Source organism: Mastigoproctus giganteus, chromosome 7 (genome assembly GCF_048544385.1).
Source record: "Mastigoproctus giganteus isolate SK-2022 chromosome 7, ASM4854438v1, whole genome shotgun sequence".
In the NCBI taxonomy this organism is placed as follows: Eukaryota; Metazoa; Arthropoda; class Arachnida; order Uropygi; family Thelyphonidae; genus Mastigoproctus; species Mastigoproctus giganteus.
In genome coordinates this window covers 170,217,665-170,242,274 of record NC_143581.1, presented here as the reverse complement: position 1 = coordinate 170,242,274, position 24,610 = coordinate 170,217,665, and the positions used below count along the sequence as shown (strand labels likewise).

Below are 24,610 nucleotides of genomic sequence, written 5' to 3'. Positions count from 1 at the left end.
ACAAAAATATTATATATAATGCAATATAACTTTGAAAAGTTTGGAAAATTACCAGAATACAAAGAGATGTAGAGTGCACAAGTGCTGTAAACAAACCAATTCACCGACAATAAAATGGCATGTGATGCCATTCTCGGACCCTCTGCTGAGCGTGTTGTGCAAAAATGCTGAACATGGATATACGTGTAATTGGAAACCACCATATTAGCAGAATGCCATAACGCAGGGCCCTGCTCTATTGATAAAAGTAACACATCCATGCACAATCAAAATAGCCTTTATATGATTTCTTTCCAGGAAGGCTGATATAGTCCATCTAGCATTTCTAAAACTAGGGCATATTATCACAAAGTATCTTCTAATTACAGTAATATAGAGGTATTCTTGCATGCAGTCTTGGAGAGGCACTCTTCTATTACTGATCATGCTGAACTATTAAACTTTCCTGTAGCAAATTACTTTTCATATGTGGAAGTTTTACTCCACAGAATTTCCAATATTAAATGGAAATGTTGGAAAACTATTGGATAACCTCCATATTGGAGTTTATCCAATATCTTTCTAATGAGGAGAGAGATCATTGGATGCACCCAAAATAGCTTTTTTAACATTCTACCATAATTCATCACATAACATTCCTTTGCTCACTGAAGATGCGTGCGCAAAAGCTAAGGCTGCTGGCAGTGAATCTTTTGTTTTTTATGGTTGATGAACCATAAAAACCAAAAAAACAGTTGAACTAGGGTAGTCAGTAATGCATCCTTGTGACTTTTAATGAGTGGTTTTTATTTTCATTTCATCATTTTATGTTCACTTTTGAGTGCTTTTAATTATATTTAAAACTGTTTTGCAAGGTAAGTTAGGAAACTTGTAGTTTAGCTGTAATTTTTATGCTTTATATATTTTATACTATTTAAGGAATAAACCTAAACATGAAGAGGTTTATGTTCATTTTGCCACCCACCTACAACAGCCTGCCACCTGGTGTGGCTGCTTCTGGGCTTCATAAAACCGAGAAATTTCAAAACCGAGTTTAACCGAAGTTTATTCTTAAAACCGGTTTTAAAACCAATTTTCTCAGACTTAGAGAAAATAATTAAAAGCTTATAACACAAGTATTTATTTTATCTTGGGTAGACTGTACAAATCGTAATCAAATCTTTTAAACAAATCTATCACCTCTTATAGTAAAAAAAAATAAAAAAATTAAAATGCTCCAAAAAGGTAACCAGTTTGAGATTATACAAAAAAAATAATAAGCCCTATAATAATAATAAATAAATAAAAATAAACAGCTTGGGGAAATTACTTTACTATTTATTGCTCAGCTTTTTTCTGAAAATGGCCCTTTAAAAAACACAGTATATTAAGCATTTTTCCTGATAGACTTGCCCTTATTTTTGTGTTAAAGAGACCAGTGATCGAAAACACTCTCTCAGATTGGACACTTGTTGGTTTAATGGTCAGCAGTGCTCTATAAACTTTCTCCAGCTTTTCACTTCGGCTGCTAGTTGCCTCCGAAATTTTAAATTCTTTGCTGATTTCCAATTCATTCTGATATTTTGAAGTCTCTTCAGTTAATCTCTTTCATATCATACTCTCTAATAATCACTATATCAGTAATAATCACTATCATACTCTCGCATGAGTGTATCTCCGACATCGGAACTAGACGAGTCTTTGTTTTCTTCTAAAAGAACAGTTTGTTTATTTTCAGTTTCTTCATTCAACGCTAAGACTCCTTCGGAATGTTTTGCAAATAATCTCTGATAAATCTCTTCAGCATGCTTTTTCAAAACTTGCTTACTTGGAAAATCAAAAGTTCTTGAACCTGAATCTTCTTTCCTAAACTTTTTGGGGTTGTGTAGATAGCTCAGCAAAGCCACAGTTTGGCAATTTCGTCTTGCATTGTAACGCTGCAAAAGGCTTTGGTGAAACTTTAAAGCAAATGGGGTTTCTGCTGTATCAAGCTTAGCAAGCAGAAATTCTATTGAAGACTCTGCTTTAAGTAAGTCTGTATCTTCTGAGGTTATAGCCTTCAGAATCATTTCAACTGGTCGCAAAGTTTCACATAGCAATTCAAGTGTTTTCCAGTCATCGTCAGACACAGCTTCAGTTGACAGTACTGCACATAGAGAATTTAGAATGCAATTTTTCAATTTCAAAAATCTCTCAATCATATAGAATGTGCTATCCCATCTAGTCTTTCAATCTAATATAAGTTTATATTCTTTCCCATTAAATTTTGGTTTAACAAAATTTTATAATATGTCATTTTTGGTAGGCAATTTTCGAAAAAGCTTGTAAATTTTTTTGACTTTGTTAATAGTTTGTGCAATATTGGCCATCGGATTGAAGAAATAAATGAACTCATCGGTAAAGTCGGTTTGATAAAGCATGCCTTGCTGTCTTTCTCCAACTTCTTCATCATCACTACTTCCTTCATTATTTTCATTTTTTTTCTTCATTGTCTTTGGGAGACACAGAAACTGTCGCACCATAATTGATTGCTTTTCCATAAATCATCATCATCATCAGCCATTTTCAATCCACTACAGGATGAAGGCCTCTCCAGCAACTTTCCAGTTCCTTCTGTTTTGAGCACTGGCCATCCATTTACTACTCAAAAACTCATGAATTTCATCTATCCATCTCCGCCTTTGTCTTCCAGGTTTTCTTCTAGCTCCTCTTGGGTACCATTCTGTTATTTTCTTAGTCCATCTGTCATCATGTCTTCGAGCTATGTGTCCTGCCCAAGACCATTTTAGTTCTTTAGTTTTGATAAGAATGTCCTTTACTTGAGTTTGCTGTCTAATCCATGTGTTTCTCTTCTTATCTAACAGTCTGATTCCCAATATAATTCGTTCCATTCTTCGCTGTGTAGTTCTTAGCTTCTCTTCCATTCTTTTGGTGAGTGCCCAAGTTTCACTTCCATAAGTCATGGTGGGGAGTATACATTGATTCATTATTTTACGTTTCAGACAGACTGGGATATTGCTCTTCAGTATGTGACTATATTTCCTGAATGCTATCCATCCAAAATTTATTCTTCTCTTGACTTCCAGCCATTTATCATTATTACAGCTAATAACTTGTCCCAGATAAGTATATGACTCCACCTTTTCAATTACTGCTCTTTCAATCATTATTTCCCTTTCCGTGGCATACTTGTTCATCATTACTTTTGTTTTAGCCATATTCATCTTTAGTCCAAAATCCTTACTAACTGTGCATAACTGATTAAGATTTTCCTCTAATTCTTTGGGATCGTGGCTTATGACCACAATGTCATCTGCAAATCGTAAATGGTTTAGGTACTCTCCGTTCACATTGACTCCTTTCTGCGACCAGTCTAATCTTCTGAAAGCTTCCTCAAGGGCAGCAGTAAACAGCTTCGGAGATATTGTGTCTCCTTGTCGAACTCCTTTCTCGATTTTAAATTTGCTACTGTCTTTGTCTAGTCTAATAAAGGATGTAGCACTCTCATATATTTTCTTCAAAATCATAATATATGGAGTATCTATGCCTTGTCTTTCCAGTGCCCGGAACATTGCCTTTTGCTGTATGGAGTCAAACGCCTTTTCATAATCCACAAACGCCAGGCATAATGGTGTTTTATATTCATTTGCTTTCTCCATTAGCTGTGATATTACGTGAAGGTGATCCATAGTTGAGAATCCTGTCCTAAAGCCAGCTTGCTCTTTCGGTTGATTCTCATCAAGTATTCTTTCTAATCTGTTAGTAATGACCCTTGTGAACAACTTGTAGATATGGGATAACAAGCTTATTGGTCTATAATTTCCAATTTCTGATTTATCTCCTTTCTTATGCAGCAAAACTATGATTGCATTATTCCACTGCTTAGGCATCACCTTTTCTAATGCACTTTGTGAGGAGCCTTGCCAGTTTTTGTGTTATGTCTCTTCCTCCCAATTTTAACAACTCTACAGTAACTTCATCTTCCCCTGGGGCTTTCCGATTCTTCATTTTCTTCAATGCATGTTCTACCTCATCAGGAAGAATATCGGGTATGTCGTATGTGTTGCTACTTTGCAATCCATGCTCCCCACTGCTGGTATCATTCCCTCGCTCCTTGTATAATTCTCTATAATAGTCTTCTGCTATTTGAATTATGCCTTCTCTGCTGTTTATAAGTACACCATCGCTATTCTTCAGTTTCAGTATCATTTGTCTTTCTGTATTACTGCTCATGGCTGCTGATTTAAATCCTTTGTTTTCCCTTAATGCTTGTTCTACTTTTCTTGTGTTAAATCTTCTTATGTCCTCTCTGAGTCTCTTTCTAATGGCTTTGCATAACTCAGTATACTCAATTTTCTCCCTGTCAGTGTTTTTCTTGCTCTTCATTTGTCGTCTTTGGTTCATCATGACAAGTGTTTCTTGACTAATTTTTTCTTCTTTGGATTTCTGTTTCCCTATAGGTTTCTTGGGCTTTATCACTTTCAGAAAGTTGTAATATTCCTCGTCGATATCTTGGTCCTGAGCAGTCTGCAGAAGCTCAAACTTGTTCTTAAGTTCCAGTACATACTGCTTTTTCTCCTCCTCTGTTATTTCAAAGACCTTTGTATTATTTACTCGAGTCAGTTTTTTCCTTTCCTTTCCTACATCTATATCAAGTGTACATCTTACCATTCTGTGATCACTTCCAACATTTACCTTATTCAGGACGGTAACATCATTCACAATATATCTTCTGTTAGTGAGGATGAAGTCGATTTCATTAGTTGTTAATCCATTTGGACTCTTCCATGTCCACTTTCTGTTCACCCTTTTCTTGAAAAAAGTGTTCATTACTGACAGTCCTTGAGATTCTGCAAATTCCACAAGTCTTTCACCTCTTTTATTTCTTTCACCAATTCCAAAATTTCCTATAGTTCCTCTTTCTGCGCTGTTTTGCCTTTTTCCAACCTTAGCATTGAAGTCCCCCATAATAATAGTGTAGTGGGTTTTCTGCTCATCTAGAAGACTCTCAATTTCAGTGTACATTTCTTCAACCTCTTCATCATCATGGCTCGATGTTGGTGCATAAATCATTATAATCTTTAGCTTGTACCTCTTAGAAATCTTGAATATTAGTCTTGACACCCTTGGTGATGTACTTTTGAATTCCAAAATGTTGTTTTTAAAATCTTTATGGACCAGAAACCCTATAAACCCTTTTCCCCCAGAAACCCTTTTCCATAAAGTACATCTATAACTGACAGATGCATACAATGGGCTATACATTGTTGATGATTAGGCGTAATTTTCCTGCCAAACTTAATCATCATTGCTGCTCCATCGGTGGTGAAGGCAACAATATCCTCATCCAAGTTTTAACCAAATTCCTTCAAGTGTCCATTCACAATTTGCTCAGTTCTTCTGCTATCAAGTGAACCATTAATCTCAATAAGACCTAACGACCAATGATTGTCTTTTGAATGCACATTTATATTCATATACCTTTTATTTTGTATAGACGTATATTCGTCTAGAGTCAATGAATACCGTGCACCCGAAACCAATGAATTTTTGAAATGCCGAATGAGTTCTTCTTTCTTAGTTTTATAATAATTCAGAACCATATTTTAAATTCCATTCACTGAGGCTGGTGGTAATTTATCGTATTTATTTCTCTGAAGGTGAAGGCTTGATTGTATAAACTCACTCTTGGCAATTGAATTAAAAGAAAATCCATCTAAAGCAGCTAATTTTGAAATATATTCTTCCATAGATTTTTTAACGATAAAGTTTTCTAATGTTCTTACCATTTTTACGGAAGGTACACTGTTATCTTGTTTAATGTCAATCTGATGCATTTTCTTTAAATGCAACATCAAAGATGATGTAGATCCTCCAGACGACTTCATTATCTTCTGACATTTCGAACATTGTGCTTCATCTTTGCTTTTTCGAGCAAAATAATTCCATACATTTGATTTCATCTTAGACATATTAAGAGTAATAAATATTAATTAGTAGGAATTTATATCACCGGCAATTTTAAATAAAAATATTGAAGATAACAAAGGCACAATACTATGCATCACTCCCGCAAGCACTGAATGAAGAGTCTAAACAAGGCAAGTTTCAAAAGATACAAGTGGGAAGATAAAAGGTAGCCCTCCTAGATTTGGGCCACTTGCCCATGAGATTCGTACCTAAACATAAAATAAAATAAAATAAAATAAAAACATGTTTAAAACATAAAGCAGTTGAATGATCCAGATAAACGAACAAACAAAAGAAAATGTGCATAACAAAAACTATATTCGAGGGCTAACTAAAAAAATATTCGAATCCGGTTTTAGAAGCTCGGTTTCGGTTTTAACAACTCAATATGAAAACCGAATTTAACCGGTTTGCAAGCCCTAGCTTCCATATTAATATGATTCTGATCCCAGTAAGTGGGCCATTAATTTAACAGGAATTGTTGGTTTAAAGGCATAAATGGTGGGGGAAAAAAATCTGTCAACAATAAGTTATAGTGTTGATATTTGTTGGCATCTGTGTATCATATGACAAAAAATTTTAATCCATCAGTGATATGAAATGCTTTTATAAAAATTCTCAAGACCAACTAAATAGCAGTTAGATAAAAACGAAACAAATAGATGACAAATGAACTGTAAACAAAAAATTAAAATATAGACATATATTCTAAAAAAACAAAATTAAATCATGTAAAACCACAAAATGATAGAGGTAAAAGCAATAAAACAGATGAAAATGAGTGGATTGTGTTCCTTTATCAACTTATAAAGGTAGTATGGCATACAAATTAATAGGGTGGCCATCTAACAAATACAGGGTGGTTCATAATTCATGTTACAAGAGGCTGGTCCTTTTATGAAAAAACAAGTCGAAATTGCAGAATAAAAGTTTTTCATGAGGCTTCGTTTTTGAGAAAATCAATTTTAAATAGTTGAGTACGCGTGCACTTGACTAAGACACCGTCGAGCAGATCTCGATACCGACCACTATTTACTCTTCTGTTTACAGTGTGTACTTTAACATACGATATGTAAATTAAAATGAGACACGATATTTCCTTTTATTAGTTTCAAAACTGTTGCCCATTCTGTTGCATACAAAGCTGGGCTCTTCTCACTAGATTACCTTGAAGCCTTTCCAGTGTGTTTCAAGTTTTTAATGTTTTGAATGCCAGTACAATCCTTTCCTTCAATTGTACAAGACTGATGTCTTCGGAATACACGACTGCTTTGATATGACCCCATAAGTAAAAGTTTAAAGGTGCAAATCAGGCAACTGTGATTTGCTCATTTAAAAAGTTCCTCACTTCTCAAGTAAAATGAGCTGGGGCACCATCATGCTGGAAAATCATAGCTCTTTAGTATCCAGAGACATTTTTTTTAATAGTCCAGGTAACTCGTTGCATAAGAAGTTTAAGTACGATGCACCCCTTAAATTATCTGGAAGGAAATAAGGTCCTAGATTTCGTTTAATGGTTCAATTATACCAGCACAGATATTCATGTTCCACCTTTCTTGAAAATGTGTTTCAACAATGTGATGATTTTCAAGTGGCCACCAGTGCATATTATGTACGTTGAAAATTCCATGTCATGTAAATTTGGACTCATCAGTCCATAAAATTCATCATAAAAATTGTGATTGCATAAGTAACCAATAGCAGAAAGCCATTCATGGAACAAAATCACGAGCTCTTAGTCCTTGCACTCTCTGGACATGAAACAGATGCATTCTGTTCTCAAGTAGTACAAGAATAATTGTCAACCTGCTTATGTTATGCTGAGAAGAAAGATCTCTCGAACTAAGATGAGGATTATTATTGACATCCTTCATAATTTCTTCTGTATGATTATGCAGTCAACGACAATGTCCGCAATTTTGATGCAGAGAATGGAACGAACCACAGTCAGACAGTGTTTGCTCTACTCTTTGAATTACTTGCCTGTCTGGATATCTCTCTCTCTCTCTCTCTCTCTCTATAATAATTTGCTGCAGCAGAATCGTTTCTAGCACATGCTCCTAATGCAAGGGGCACGTCCGTGTATTTGCGATTACTGTATCATGCCATATCGATGGGTTGATAGAAACTGATTGTGAATAATATTGATAATAAGTGCGATACCAAGACTGATTAACAAATGAACAGTGCCTTAGTCAAGTGTATGCGTACTCAACTAATATTTACAGTCGATTTTCTCAAAAACGAAGCCTCATATGAAAAAATTTTATTCTTCAATTGACTTACTTTTTCATGAAGAATCAGCCTCTTGCTGGTTGTACCACGAATTATGGACCACCCTGTATAAGCAGAACCAGCGTAAATCACGATGACATAAGAGAAAATAGGGATGGAACACAGAAAAAAGGCAGAGGAAAGAAAAAGAAAGTAACAAGAAAAAAAAGGGAAGATGATAGAAAATTAAGGAAATCATTATCAGATTCCAGAATCAGCATAACGTTCATTTGCTAGACTGTAAAGAGTTGCAACACTCATTCTGTAGAATTACTGCTTCCATAATGAGGTTTATGCAGATCCCTCTATTTCAGTTAATATTCAGAACCTGCCACACAAATATGGAATTCTTGCAACCATGAATAGTAGTGAAAAATCACTGGAGTGATTTAATACCTCAATTCTAGAATGTGAATTAAGATTAATGTGCTGCTTGGCCAGAGAAGAACAGAAAAACTGGTCTCAATAATTGCCACCCCCCCCCCAATTCTCCAAGATACAATTAGTGAATTTAATGTTGGTCTAGAGGAGTGTTCTGGAAAATTTATTCCAAAGATTAGTGCCACGACTCGAACTAGACACTTCTGCAGCTAGTGCAAAAGCTGCATCCCAAGTGCTGGAAAAAACAACAGAGAGACAACACAACAATTGACCAAATCTCTCTCTCTCCTGCGGACTCATCTGTCGAGGAGCCATGATTAGGTGAAACTGACTGCCCAGAAAGTGGCAGGAGCAAGACACTGAGACCGCAAAAAACAGCGAACCTGCAGGGCTTCAAGAGCAACCAAATACACCTTATAGCAATGCTACAGCACTGGATCCAACACCCCTTGATGACCCTATCATGGACTGGGTCAGATCTTTTTGATGGGAACTGGAGGACCTTATGACTGACTCCAGTAATCACATAACTAACTACAGCCCTGAGAGGAAAGATAATTATCATCTGGTCAAAGATGGAATATTTACTGAGTGTGAGAAGCCTGCAGCCAAATTAGAGGCTTATATGGAGGAACGAGGAAACCAAATGCAACAGCGCCCTTGTTCGTACACTGATACCCTGAGGACCGCTACCAAGCTGAGTAATGATGCCTCTGGCCCGACAATCAGAAGAAAAACTCCAAATTTAGTTATTCTAAAACCTATTGACAACGAGGATATTAAGTCTAGCGAGGAAGTCAAGAATACAATCGTCAATAACCAGAAGGAGCACTTTAAAACTACAAGAATTAAATTGATCGAAACTGAAACATACAAAGAAATAAAAGACATCATAAAAAATCCTGCCATCTCAACACCTGGCTTTATTGCAGAACTGAAGAAAAAAGGCCCCTCGGTAATCATATTTGACGTCAGCAAGAACCCCACACCTATGCAAATCACCAAGGAACTATTCTACTGTAACCATCTTACCCTGACTTGGCCTCAGAAGAGATTAAGCTAAAATTTCATAAAAAGTCAGATAATAATGTCAACTGGGTGGTGGAGTTACCCCCCCCCCAGCTTGGAATACAGTAAAAAATCAAAGACAGAATATATATAGACGACTGGAGCAGCCATTGTTTTAAAGAACACAAGGCTGTCCCAAAGTGTTTCAAATGCTGCAGGTTTGGTCACACCACACCAGATCCTTTTGCCAGACAGTGGTTGAAAACCACACCACTGTCCAGCAAAAGAATCCTTTCCACTTGATTGGAAGACAGCTAATCTTAGACTTGTCAAGAATCCGAATAAACTGCCACAATAGCCAACATTATACAGACTAATCGCCCTTCTGTTCTCGGCAAACTCTTTGAGAGACATCTTCAGAATTCACAAGTATTATACAAAAGCAAACCTACAGGCGAACCAGTATGGATTCCATCCATACTCAACAGTGTATGCACTAAATAACCTGATAACATCTGCTCAATCCACATCCAAGAAATACTTCCTTGTAATCACAGTTGACTTTGACAGGGTATTTGACTTACTTTGGTGGCTGAGCATCCTTGGCAGGCTCAGGCAAGCATGGATTCCTCAAAATCTCTACTCCGGCATTAAAAGCTATCTGTGTGACAGATCTGTCAGTGTAGAAACTCCCTACTCCAGGGTGATCAGAAAGATCCACAGGACTCTGTCCTAGGACAAGCTTTATGGAACATGGTCCTGGACGAGTTCCTAAACTAAGATCTTGAGCATGTTAAGTCCCAAGCCTATGTAGATGATTTGATCCTTTCTGTGCCTACCAGCTCAAGGGCTCAGCTGGAAATTTCTGCTAACAGAGTGCTCTGACTCCTCCAGCACAACCCGACAATCATTGAGTACTGCATACAGGTCTGGAGGCCTCATTTTAGAAAGAATGTGGATTTGCTTGAGCATGTACTAAGAAGGGCAACAAGATTGGTAAGGGGATCGAAGGGGGTCCTCTTACCAAGAAAGGCTGGAGACTAGGCATCTGCAAGGTGATCCGATTGAGGTGTATAAGGCCTTGAATGGGTTGAGCACGCTGAATTCTGATGGGATTCTTCCACTTGCTCAGATTACAAAACCAAGGGGGCATAAATTCAAATTGAGGAAAGACAGTTGTAGAATAGATGTGCGGAAATTTGCCTTAACTAGTGGATGGTTAATTGCTGGAACAAACTTCCATCTGTCGTGGAAGTTGATAGTTTAAACAAATTCAGGAACTGGACAAACATTTAGGTTGTGTGAAATCTTTTTTTTTTTTTTGGCTGATGCTACATAACCTCATTAGCAGTGGTAACAGTTCAATTTTTTAAATACCTAGTAGGGTACAGTTGTACCTCCAAAATCTGGCAAACCATTTAAGAGTTGGTAATTTAGTTCTAAAAGTGCTTTTTAGTTCTGTTTGAACTAAAAGTTGGTAATTTAGTTCAAACAGGCATTACAGTTGATTATGAAGTAGTTGGTTGTTTGATTTTTTTATAGCACATCAGCAGCTTAGGTCATAATGTAACAAGTCTGAAGGGTAGTGATTTTACCTTGCAGCCTTAAGTTTTCTTTTTTAAAATGAAAACTCCAAACACAAGAAGTATTAGAACCTACAGTACTTAGTATTGTGCACGGGTTGAAGACAGAAGATACTTATTGATATTATATCCAAATTTCTGTAGACTAATTTTTGAGAAATACATGATATTGAAGATTGTATCACAAAACAGAAGTAGTAAAAGACACAAATAAGGAAGAAAAAAAAGTTGGTTCTGTTAGTGAATGCTGATTGCTTGAGGCATTTATTTGGAAGAGAGTGAGAATTACAGAAGCCAGTTGAGAAAAGACATAGGGCAGAAGCTGAACATCAATGAGACTGAAGTAGAGAGAATTTGCAAGAGATGGGCCATTAATTAACTTGACTGTCCTCTTTTCAATAAGATGTAGGAGCTTGAAATTTGTGTGAACTGGTTGTTTGTTTAGAAGAAAAACAAGAGTGAAAAAGGAAGTCCCCCCCCCCCTTTTTTTAATCTAGAAGAACAATATGTGTGTTGTGCTTATGCCAAAGAGAAATTATAAGTCAGGGTAATTGCCAAAGGACATGAGATCCTGTCTATAAATCTGAGTATCATATGAGTATGGAAGGATTGTAGTTAACTACATTTTCTTTATCCCATTGTTAAATTACTTGGAAATTAGCATTTTAGGGAACTGGTGGTATAGAAAAGTCAGGCTGCCTTTACAGAACAAGGTAGATTTCTCAAACTGGAAGGTGGAATATAGTGTGCTATCATCAGCAAAAAACTATGGATAGGATTTCCAGACAGCAGAAAGTCATTAATATATGAGGTAAAGAATGGAGAAAGAACTGAATCTTGGAGAATACCAGCATTAACTGAGAAGTTAGAAGACAGAGTCATTTATTATCACCCACAGTGATAACTGGCTATCCAGTGTCTTTGAAATGTCAAGGACTACTGCTTGAGTATGGTGAATGGAGGCCCACAGCAGTGGAATACTTCACAAGAAATCCTTCATGGAAAACAAGTGTGCAGCTGTACTGTTATGAAGCAAATGTCATTTGCCCGAAGCTCACTTTTCCAGCTGTTTTCTTTAAACAGTACAGTGCAATTACTATAAATTGTTTCACTGTTTGACAATGCAGAACAAATTCATAATTAACAATGCCCTATGAGTCAAACATATGCTAAACATGATCTTCATATTAGATTGAGATTGTGCTAATATTTTTGGGCCTTGGAGAATATTTGTACTTGGACATTCACAAAGATCCTACTGTGATACCTACTAGCCACACTCTGTAATCATCATGACGATATCAGGCACAAATTTGCAGAAATGCATTGCATTCCAAAACCTTGTTTTAAAACTGATTGACACATCCCATAGGAAGTGCTGATTTAACCAGCAACTTTGTAGTTGTTAAACATCAATCATCCATTATCAATGTTTAACAACCCACAAAGGTGCCTGTTTGTCAGGCTCTCAAGCCCACATATTCAGCCTTTCCTCATACGGTGCCTGCATTTCATTTGGACCCTTGAGAAGCTGGATGTCTTTTTCTTAGGTGCAGTCTCCATACTTGGACACTGTATTCCAGTTGCAATCTTATAACCGTCTTATACAGAAAACTTAAGCATTATAGAAAGGATTTTTCTCCTAATACATCTTCCCACATCCCTGTAAACTGAAAGTTGGTGGATATGCTACTCACTCTTGTAATTTTGCTGTTAAATGATGTGAACTGGACAATGTTTCCTCCCTATTTTTTTCTTTTATACACCAAATGTAAAATTGTTTTCTGTTGTTTCTTTCTGGAATTCTGTGTTTTATCTCAGATTTTGTTTCTGTTCTATATTACATTTTTGGGATATTTAAAAAATAAATTAAAAAATAAATTAAAAAATACTCCTATGAAGAATTGCTTTTCATTTTTATAAACATTATAAGAGAAATTGATTATCAATTATAAAGTGTATGAATTAAAGTAAGAACTTTAAAAATTTCTTTAAAGTCTTGCTTTTTCTTGCTAAAAACATTACGCTATTTCTTATCGACTACAACATTGGTGCCAAAACTGGGAGTCATAACTTCCAAAAATCTCTAGTTAAATTCAAAATAAGAAGCTAACGAACGCTACTAAACCTATTTAATATCTCTGAAACACAATGTAGTATGTTAATTAATAATACGGTAAAAATTAAAAATACAGCATCTTGCTTATCCCTTTACAAAAATCCACCGACTGTTCTCTAATTGGGGAGCCTTCAGCGACTTAATTTTGGAGGCTACTAGGCTTTTCATTCCAACTAAGAAACACTGTTCAAGGTTTAAGCCTAAATGGATGTCAGATGAATTAATGAGGCTCATGGCAGAGAAGAAAAATTAATGGGATGCATATAGAGTATCCAGTGACACAGAAGCCTATGGCAGATATAAGCTAGTCTGTAATAAAAGTCACAAAGGAGGTTAGGCAGACAAAGGCAGATTAAAAGAAATCTTTGTCAAAGGATGCAAAGAAAAACAGCAAAGAGTTCTTTACTTATGTAAACTCTAGAAAGAAAAGGATGAATCAGATTGGACCACTTAACATTGATGAATATGCTCAGGCAGCTGATAAACTGAATGAGTATTTTGCATCAAAATTCACACATGAAGAGTTATTCAATGAGGTGAGTGCCAGAAGTTTAACAAACAAACGGGGAGCTAAGTGATTTTGTGATAACCGAGAGCAAAGTGGAGGAGAAATTCTTAAAGTTAAACATAAAAAAGGCATCTTAGGTGGATGGGATCTATCCAGTTATATTAAAGGAGGCAGCAAAGGAAGTAAGCAAACCCTCAGCCATAATTACGAGAGCTTCCTTTGTATTCAGGAGAGGTCCTCATGGACTGGAGGTGTGCAAAGGTATCACCAATTCACAAAGGGAGTTCTAAAGGTGATGCTATAGACCTGTTAATTTAATTTGTGTTCCGGGGAAAATAATGGAATCACTGGTTAAAGAAGCATTGCAGGATCATCTAGACAAGACTGCAGTAATAGTTAAGACACAGCATGGGTTTGTTAAAGGGAGGTCTTGTCTGACCAATTTGATTGGATACTATAATGTGGTCACAAAGGAACTGAATGCCAAAAATAATTTTGATATCATACACTTGGATTTCAGGAAAGCTTGATACTGTTGCACATGGAAGACTGCCGAACAAATTGGAGAGGTAAGGCATTAAGGGTAAGTTTCTACAATGAATAAAGGGATGGTTAAGTGGGAGACGACAGAGAGTGGTAATTAATAGACACTGCTCTTTGTGGTCAAATGTCATTAGTGGAGTTTCCCAGGGTTCGGTTTTGGGCCCATTGTTGTTTTGTATATTGATCAATGATATTGATGACGGTATATCAGGTTGGCAGGGTTGTTAACGACAGTAAAAGCAGTCTGCTACTCCAACTGGATCTAGATAAGTTGGGCAAATGGGATGAGAAGTGGCAACTGAAGTTTATCATTGACAAATGCAAAGTACTGCATATGGGTAGCAATAACAGAAGAGAACCAACTGTATGGTACTACACTCAGGAAAGTGAAAAAGACCTGGGGGATAATTGTGCAGTCAAATATGAAGTTTGCTGAGCAGTGCAGATGGGCTGTCAGGGCAGGTCATGGAGTCTTGTCAATGATATATAGGAATTTTGTTAGCAGGTGATTATCCTGTTATACAAGGCAATGGTCAGGCCATACCTAGAGTACTGTGTAAAGGTCTGGAGGCCTCATTTTAGGGAGGATGTAGAGTTGCTAGAATGAGTACAAAGAAGAGCAACAAGATTGGTGAGAGGAACAAAGGGGTGCTCTTATCAAGAAAGGCTTAAGTTCTGCAAAGTGCAGTGTCTGGAGAATAGGCACCTGTGAGGTGATCTGATTGAGGTGTATAAGGCCTTGAATGGGATGAGCAAGCTGAATGTTGATGGGATTCTTCCTCTTGCTCAGATTAAGAACCTGAGGGGGAACAGATTCAAATTGAGAAAAGACAGTTGTAGAATAGACGTGCAGAAATTTGACTTTAGCCAGCAGGTAGTTGACTGGTAGAACAGACTTCCATCTTTTGTTGTGGAAGTTGATAGCCTAATAAATTTAAGGCTGAGCTGGGCAGGCATTTGGGATGAATGGAGGGATGGCATGGGAGGGTGGTTTTTTTTTTTTTTTTTTTGCTGATGGTGCATAAGCTTGCTTTCTTGCATCATATGCCTCTACTAACTTGTTGCTTTTCTGTATAGTATCTGTTAATAATATTCAATAAATTCAGGTGTTCATTTTATTATGCAGAAACATGCTTTTTGCAGGATAAATTCCAAACATGCTACTTTACAGATTTCAGGCTAATGTCTTTTGAGTGATGTTAACACTCAAAATGAAACTCTTTTTCACAGCTGTATAAATTTACATGATGAGATTTAAAAATAAATAAAAATTTAAAAAATGCTTCTACAAAACTTCTTTTTTTTTTTTTTTGGTAAAACATACATTATAAGAGAATCGTTGATAATTAATTGCAAAATGTATGAATTAATGTAACATCTTGAAAAATTTCTTTTTCAAGTCTTGCTAATTCTTGCTTTGCTTCTTCAACCTTTATGGCAGCTAGAGCTTCATTCTATATAGAAAGACAAACAGAAGCAGCAAGTTAAAAAGTTAAAATTATTTCTCATTGTAAAATTTAAGTTATACAAAATAACAGATTAATCATTAAAATTTTAACATACTATAATCAATAAAATACATAAGTATGTCGAAAATATTTTAAATCATCTTAGAACCTTAAGAGATCTATCTCAATATCCATCAGGGCCAACTAGTAGGTTGTGACTTGCAGGTTGAAAAAAAAAAAAAAAAAAAATACTCTATATGCTTAACATCTGGAAGTTGACAAATTTCTTTCAAAGTTTTTTACTTAGTGCTGAATTAGTATTAGTAGTGGCAAATGATGTAAGAGCAAGCTTATACAGCATCAGCCAGAAAAAAAACAAAAACTTCCCATTTTTAACTATCCATTCCACAACAAAGAAAGTTTGTTCCAACAATCAACCAACCACTGACTACCGCCAAAAAGAAAATATTCCGACCTATTGTCTCCACTTGGTGGACCAACGATCACACCAGACTTCAGAGATTGGCACTGCGGGCATGTCGCTACTACCAGTGGCAGCGGGACTGGCCATCCCCAGAAGTTGAACGGCTGTACAGTGACTACATCCAAAAGAAAAATGACTATACTAAAGCCATAGCAGCCAGGAAGAAAGCAACCTGGGTGAGCTTTGTCAAGGAAACTGGGAATTCCAACCCCTGGGGTTTAGTATATAAAACCTTCACCCCTGAAATTTTCAACACTGTACAGGCTAACCTCCAACTGGTATGATTCAGCCAATGTAATCCTTGACAGGATCTTTGTCGATTTTGAGGGAACGTTTGACACTGTCTGGTGGGACAGAGCTTTGGAGTGCCTCTGGTCTGCCTCCTGTTCCCATCAATTATATAAACTTTTCCTTAGCTACTTCTCTGAAAGAACTGTTATCCTAAAATCCAAGTATCAACACAGAGGCGGATTTAACGGCGGGCACACCGGGCACGCGCCCTGGACCCCAACTTCTGAAGGGCTCCCCAAAACCCCAACTTTACACTTTTTTCTAATGACACCAAGTTTGGTTTCATATGTGCAATTTTAATTATGTACAAGTTTACAATCGGTGGTAAAACCTGATAGTATGTTTATATTCGCTTATTTTCATTATTTCATTACTACGCTGCATACTATACACATACTACGCTGCATAAGCCCGCGCAGCTGCACTACCACTCATCGGAGCAATAGAATCGTATTTACTACTTTGTACTTACAAAGGTTCTCCTGCAGTGCAGACTTACAATATACGCATATTTGCGTATATCGTTGAAATTATATTAAGATAAAATTAATTCCTGTTGTTACATCAGCGGCTGGATTTTCATAGTTTATGAATAATTTTTGAATTTTAATTAATCATTAATTTATTGCACTATAACGAAAAATCTCTTCTCTAGTATTCTAATCATTCAGACTGTTAAATTTTATATTGTTCTTTTCATTGGCAGGCTACAAATTAAATTTTTTTTAAGGGGCCCAATATTTTCTTCTGTGCCCGGGACCTCAACCCGTGCCTGTATCAACATGTCCTCAGGCCATCTCTCGGGAATGCCCCCAGGGGTCGGCTTTGGGACCTGTGGTGTGGAATATGGTTCTACAGAATTGGCTCTCCTGTTCCTTTGAGAACACCAAAGTTGTAGCCTTTGCCGATGACCTTACGATTGTTGTCTGGAAAATCTAGGAGTGCCATTGAACATAATGCCAATCTGGTCCTGTCTGATCTCTCCTCCTGGGCAGCATTGAAAAAAACTCTGCATTAACCCAAGTAAAACCAAAATGATGCTCTTTAAGCACAAGCTAGACTTCAGGCGTCCACCACAGGTTAAAATCTCTGGAATCCGGCTACCCATAGTTACTGAAGCTACCATTCTCGGAGTGTTAACTGACCACAAACTGAGCTTCCTGCCACACCTTATCCATCTCAGATCAAAAGTCAAGAAGCTCTCTGGCTCCATTATTCGTATCTCCAGGAATGACTGGGGCCTTTCCAAGAGGACGCTTCATCTCTACTATAAAGCAGTCTTCCTGCCAATCGTCACATATGCAGCCGGTGCCTGGTTTCACTGAGTTGGTTTGGTCAAAGATGAGAGACAGATCGAGTTCCATCCAACGTACAATGCTACTGGCTACCCTTAGAGTTTGCAGAACAGTATCTACAGCAGCCATCCAGGTCATAGCTGGAACTCTTCCTCTGGATTTGTATGCCACTTACAGAGGACTAGTATTTAGAATTAAAAACAACATCCCCACCAAGTTCCTTGACATTGAGCTTGATCTAGATACTGATCCAAAAGCTGAGGAAGCCAGATGCTACAACGAGTTAGTGAACATCTGGCAGACCCGCTGGGACACATCCCAGGTTGGGGTGGTTACTAGAAGATTCCTTCCTGATGTCACCTTTACATCCTCTAATTCTGTCCAATCTTGGCTTTCTCTCACCATGGAGACTTCCTTCTTAGTTACTGGACATGGTTCTCTTAATGAAAAACTGCATCAACTAGGCCTCTGCACGACTGACCTGTACTACTGTGGAGCCAAGGAAAACTGGAGACACCTCCTTTTTGACTATATTCTGTATGAAGATTTGAGGCAAGGTTTAGTGAACGCCATCCCAATATCTGAAAATCAATTAGACCAGTTACTCCTAACCTCTGAACGTTTATCTGCTCTTCACAACTTTGCTACGGAAGTCTTTGCTTGAAGGAGATCATATAGAGTGGTCAACACCCCTGGCATTGGGCCTGATATGGATTAGACAATGGGGTTGTTTTTTTTTTCCCTCCTTGCATTCTGTTTGGAGTCAGCCACTCCAGACTTATTTTTATTATTACTATTTTTTTTTAATTATTATTATTTTTAACTCACAAAATTTTTTATTTATTTTTTTATTATTTTTTATTTACTATTATTTTATTTTATTAATTTACTTCCCATAACCTGCACCACAGGTGGGTTTTTTTTTTTTGTTTTTTTTTCTATTTTGTCTGCCCCTCTGGAATGGGCCCCCAGAGGATCCTGGCCTACCTGCTGGCAACATCAGGTGGCCAGAGTCTCTTTTGAGACAGTACGTGCATTACTGGGACTGGCCCACCTTCCCGTGGTGGACCCAGAATCATCCAGACACAACAACAGAACATACACATAATACACACAAACCTCCATCACACATATATCTGACCCATTTGTAGTGATACTGTTCTTCACAGAGATACGAGGTGGAGTTGAACAGATGTTCTAGGTGCCACCATTTACAAAAATACATGTCAACATGACTACAGGTAAACTTCCACACATTGTTTCTGTAACCAGGCTTCCTCAATCGGAATTTATACCACCTCGTGTTGGTCTCAGCAAGGAGCAGAATCCTATCAGCACTGAGCTTGCTCAATCCATTCAAAGCCTTAAACACCTCAATCACACCTTGCAGGCACTTAGCTTCCAGATGTTGCAATTTGCCAAACTGAAGCCTTTCTCAGTAAGAGCATCCTTTTGTTCCTCTCAACAACCAGCTCCCAGTCACATATAAAGTTCCAGCCTGGTTCTCTGAATCATCACTTAATGTGTTTCCATTCTCTTCTCTTACTGACCTGGATCGTCTCATCCAGGTGGGATTTAAGTGCAAACCTTGACAAAATGCAAACTCAGGCTATCTCTCCCGAGTAGGATCTGCTGACAACGAGCTCTCCATTGTGGGATTTATATGATGTCATGGTAACCCTTTCTGAGGTTAGGATTGATACTTGCCATGTGGGCTTCATATGGCACTCCCATGACTTTCTCCTCCTGGGGCCAGTCCCCTTCCCCACTCTTCCCTGTTTCCATCTCTAGCAGGCCCCCTTCTCTGTGGCCTGCTCTTTTTTTTTTTTTTAAACTACTTTGTACCCTACCTTTCTTCACTATTTCCTTACTCACTCGTTCCAAACTTTTTTTTTTTGTCTGTCAGGAAGCTCAGGTGACTCTGACAGAGGCCCGCCAGAGTATAATGGGCAGCCTGGCTCACCTCCCAGTGGCAGTGGCAGGCAACGTGGGGTTCCATTGGGGGCCCTGTGGCCAAGCAGCCAGAGACACAACAGAACATAACACCATTCCAACACAAACCAGGCACTACACTTTTCTGGCTTCTACACAGGTTCTGTAATTTTTTAAAAAGTACCATGGCACAGATGTGTGGAACCACTGGTGGCGCCTTCCACAAAACACTACCACCACTATTCCAACTCCCTCCTATCGTGTCTGGATAGAATTGCAGCCACTTTCAAATATAACCCAACTCCCAACTTTTTTTTGACATTGTCCTGTTAAGTCATTAGTACCAAAAGTATCACCTTTTGTACCATTAAATGATATCTCCTTTACATAATCAACTTTTGCCCCTGGCAGACATACTCCGGCCTTTTTCTATCTATGCTTTTGCACAATACATTTCCCATTTCCTAATAATTGAGTCAACAACAATAGCTAACTCCTGTGAGATCAGTCCATTCTGTTTTGGGGGTTGCCAGTGTGTTGCCTGATTCTCAATTGTGAGCTCTGGCATTGAGCTTGAAGACATCCACCCTATTCTTCAAGCTCTCATAAATGCTCATTGGAATGCTGAGTTGGTGCCTAATTTCTTCACACACACTCTGCACTTAACACACAAAGACAACCCCTTGGCTGTATCATATCCTGTTCCAGAAAGTCCGCAAATGTTGCACAAACAGCATTTCGTCAGGCCATGATTCATAAGAGAATTGCCCCTTCCATTCTTCCTCAAGCCAAGGCTCCCACTACTTTGAGCCTGTTGCTTTAGTCTGGGGTATGATTTCTGTTTAAATTCAATATAATTGAGAATACTACACTAAACTAATAACTAATATACTTAAATGCAGTAATAGCACTAGTCTAATTCACCAGTTACACAGCATAATATATACTATGCTATCAAGTTTAAGTTATATGTATTACACCATAAAATTTATGCATAATACTTATATTTATATGTATTATGCTAATTATTATACACCATTATATTTTAAAGTTAATTATAATAGATAAAAAAATTATCTATATAATGGCAAGCTATGTGATTTGAACTTTCAAGGTACCTATTTACCACAATTAAATAACTAGAATTCTCTCACCATGGACTACAGTATAAGTTACGAGATATGATATTTGTGTCAAGTCGGCGATAAAATGGTTCTATGTATAGTTAAGTCGGAATGTAGAAAATCTCTAGCTAAATTTAAAAATAAATTAAGAAATATGACTAATACTATAAACTATGTATTTAATACGATTTAAAATATAAATTAGGTGAACAAAATGGCAAAATTTTTAAAAACATCCATTCCCAGGAGCACAAAATTCTTCAACTTCACAATGTTCACGAGATCAATTGGTTTTTCACCTTAAAATAAAATGATCAATCTTTAATAAAACATACGATTTTCAAATATTACGCCTAATTAGCATTGTGTTAAGATAAACAACCCACCAAACTCTCAAAATTGTTCAGAATATTGTCCTGAAAAATTAATCTGTTGGCAGCAATTTTCTTTCCTGTTTGCTATACAGTCTGGATTTTGCAATTCATATCATGGTACAAAGTGTCCCAATCTCAACAAACTAGAATAAAACTAAAATAGTCAGGTTATGTGAGAACTGGATGCTTGATGTCAATTAAAGTAACAAACTGAATTAATTTTCATTATTAAAAATAATCATTTTCCATTTCTAAGTGGTTTACGATACATTCTATTTTATGCAATGTAATCATCATGTTTTGGAGTGAAGTCTTTGTAAAGTGATACTGGAAGATCTCATATTTGCATAATCCATTTACTAGGAGTCACCTTATGGGGTTTGAGCAAACATTCACTTTTGTTAAAGTTTACCACTGATTCAGACATTGCAATAAGTATATTTTATTTATTTATTATTTATTATTTTTTGATTAAAAATTTTAAAGGTGACAGCATTGTTCTTAAAGTTGTTTTAGCACCTTTTTTTTTTTTTTTTTTTTAAATCATTGCATAGGAAATTTCTTCCTTAAAATATTAGTCTCTATGGAGTAGGGTACTAGGCAGAGTTTACTGTTAATCACATGGCAATCATTTTAACCCCATTAGTATAGAGCCTTTTCATGAACTTACTTTGCTCACCTAATAGCAACTTTGTATCTTTCAATAAGTTTTTGCTCTAGTTTCTTCATTAAAAAGTTTAAAAATTCTAAACTAAATAAAGTAGCTGAGTGGTCAAACAGGGAATGGAGTAGTACATGTTTGGGTTGCTCCTAATTTGAGTACAATTAACTGCTAAATACAGTTAATGATAATATTCTTATCAAAAAAAAAGAAAAGATTAATTTTAAAACTCTGACCTATGTGGTTGTCCCAGAGTATAAACAGAACATTAATATCATTAAATTGATTCCCATGAATCTGGAGAGATGGGGCTGCAGAATTAAGTTTTTATTTAATTTTTATCTTGCTGGCTTAAATCATTATTACTTGATATCATTATTCCACAAGAATGCACTTGAAGGCTTTTTACTAACTAGAGATACAAGGTAAGCATATACAAGTGTACTCATGATACCTGCATCAAAATACATATTACCCGAAACAGGAGACAGTACTGGTTCAAGTAATACAACATAGTTAGTTATAGATGAAAATTCAAGATCTGCACTCTGGTGTGTAATGACAATATAGACCCAAATGGCCAAAACTTGGAAGACATCATTACTGCAAAAAGACTCAATACCAAACCAGCCTAACAACCCCAACTTACAGCTCTTTGCATACTGAGTCAAATGCTGATCTCCCCATTATTTCTTCATCTATCAACTAGTTCATAGAAAGGTGTAAGGCACATGAAAATATTCAGTCCATGACCACTTTGCTCACAACAAGCACTGAATGCCAATCTCCCCCAACAACATGCTAAGATTCTCACTGAAAGCCATCACAGCAGAAACCAGCCTCTGATATGACACAATACATGCAAAAACTCTATTTTTCTCTCTATGCAGCCATATCAATGAAGAAAAAAAAAAAAACATACCTAAGTCAGTCCCATGGTGAAGAAACGAAACAGCCAATCTCAGAAGACAAATAAAGGAGGCTAGCGCCTGCTGAAGGGGAAAAAAAACATCTAAAAATATATAAATCAGGCTAAAATATATCAAAAGCAATAAAGCTAAAAAACAAAAAACCTGGAGAACTAGTCATCATGAGAGCAGGCAATGGTGAACCATGGGGGAGGGGGTCTTGGATGCAGACAGTCAACCAGTAAAATTCAGCCCAGAGAAATATTTAGTTCCGTAAAACATGCAGACTGCCATGAAATTACCACCTATAGGAAGTGTCTGGATAAAATATTAACTAGATTGATAAGACAATAAAAAGCAATATTTATCAATATAATATAAGTTCATTTGCCAATGGGATAAGAATTATAACACTCAAAACAGGTTTGGTTTTTGGTTTTTTTTTTTAGGAGCATTAGCAACTAAGGCCATTTTGCTCCGAGAATATGCGGTGGTCAATTCCTGACCTTTCCGCATCCTCCATATTTGGTGGTGATGGGCTCGAACCCCGGTCTAATCAAGAAGCGTGTGCTACGCACTGCTGCTCCTTCCCACCTGGCTACAGAGGCGCACTCAAAACAGAACTAGATCTTTGTGGAGCCAGGTGTCATTTTTAATAACCCTTGCCTCCACAAAGATCAGATGATGGGTGAGGTGATCAGAATGTTATAAAAAGTACTTCTCCAATCCTGATAACCCTGTACAAAAAAAATCTCTCCACCCATCCTTTTAAAGGCACTGCCTAAAAAATTTGGTGAATTCATATAGAAATTTTGGTGATTTTGAAATTTGGAAGTGAATTCTTTCCCCACTGTTGGAAATAGTTATCAATGTGTACCAAAGCTATCTTCCATGGCTGTGCTGACATCTGGAATTATGTTATTGTATTTCATGTCCAACACACATTTAAGCTTTATAACCTAATGTCGCATGGTTTATTCCTTAATGGTTAATTTTGGTATGTCATGATTTTAGTGTGAAGAGGTATTGCTATATGGGATGATATGGAAAACTTGATTTTAGCTGCACAGTTTAATAGCAGAAAATGAAATGGCAAAGAAGGTGTGGTGGAGGTTGATGTGCTTCCATAAAGACTCTCATCTGGTGATGTACGAAAAATCCATAGTGCAATTCATTGGGCACTGTGATATACAGGGTCAAGGCATTTTAATACACTTTGTCTGGCTGAGGAATATACAGGAGATGCATTAAGTCCAGTCGAGATCAATTAATGAATGGTATAGGTGTAGCAGCATGTAATAATCTGCACCTCATGATATAACAAAAATTACACTAAGCAGATTTAGTTTACTGAGACAGGTTGTACATATATGCTTAATATGATCCAAAAGCCTTAATTTTTTTATCCAGTATTAGCCTAAAAAATTTAATACTATGTTGAAAAGTAGCTCTATGAGAATCAAATTGTAAGTGTGGATCAGGATGTAAATGACATTTACAGCAAAAAATGGATAGCTGTTGTTTTTCTGCTCTGAGAGGCAATAACCATTATTTTTCATACACTTAATAAGCTTGTTAATGGTGCCTTGAAGATGTCTTTTAATTGGATGCATATTTGAGAGTGGCATGAGATTGCAAGATTATTAGTATATAGGTATGTTTTGACTGTTTCAGAAATGCATTTGGTAATTGAACTGATCCTGATGGCACAGAACTCTGGGGACTCCT

General features: G+C 36.9%; 1 protein-coding gene across 2 annotated transcripts in view; it reads right to left on the bottom strand.

The window, feature by feature from the left end:
• Positions 1–15,674: 15,674 nt before the first annotated feature.
• Positions 15,675–24,610, bottom strand: part of LOC150083328 (HAUS augmin-like complex subunit 1) — a 188,490-nt gene continuing 179,554 nt past the window's right edge. For both annotated transcript variants that reach the window (XM_090377185.1, XM_090377186.1), the window contains one exon: positions 15,675–15,819. In XM_090377185.1, the coding sequence (XP_090233311.1) occupies positions 15,712–15,819 (108 nt within the window). In that variant the 3' untranslated portion in view covers positions 15,675–15,711. The remainder of the gene's footprint in view (positions 15,820–24,610) is intronic.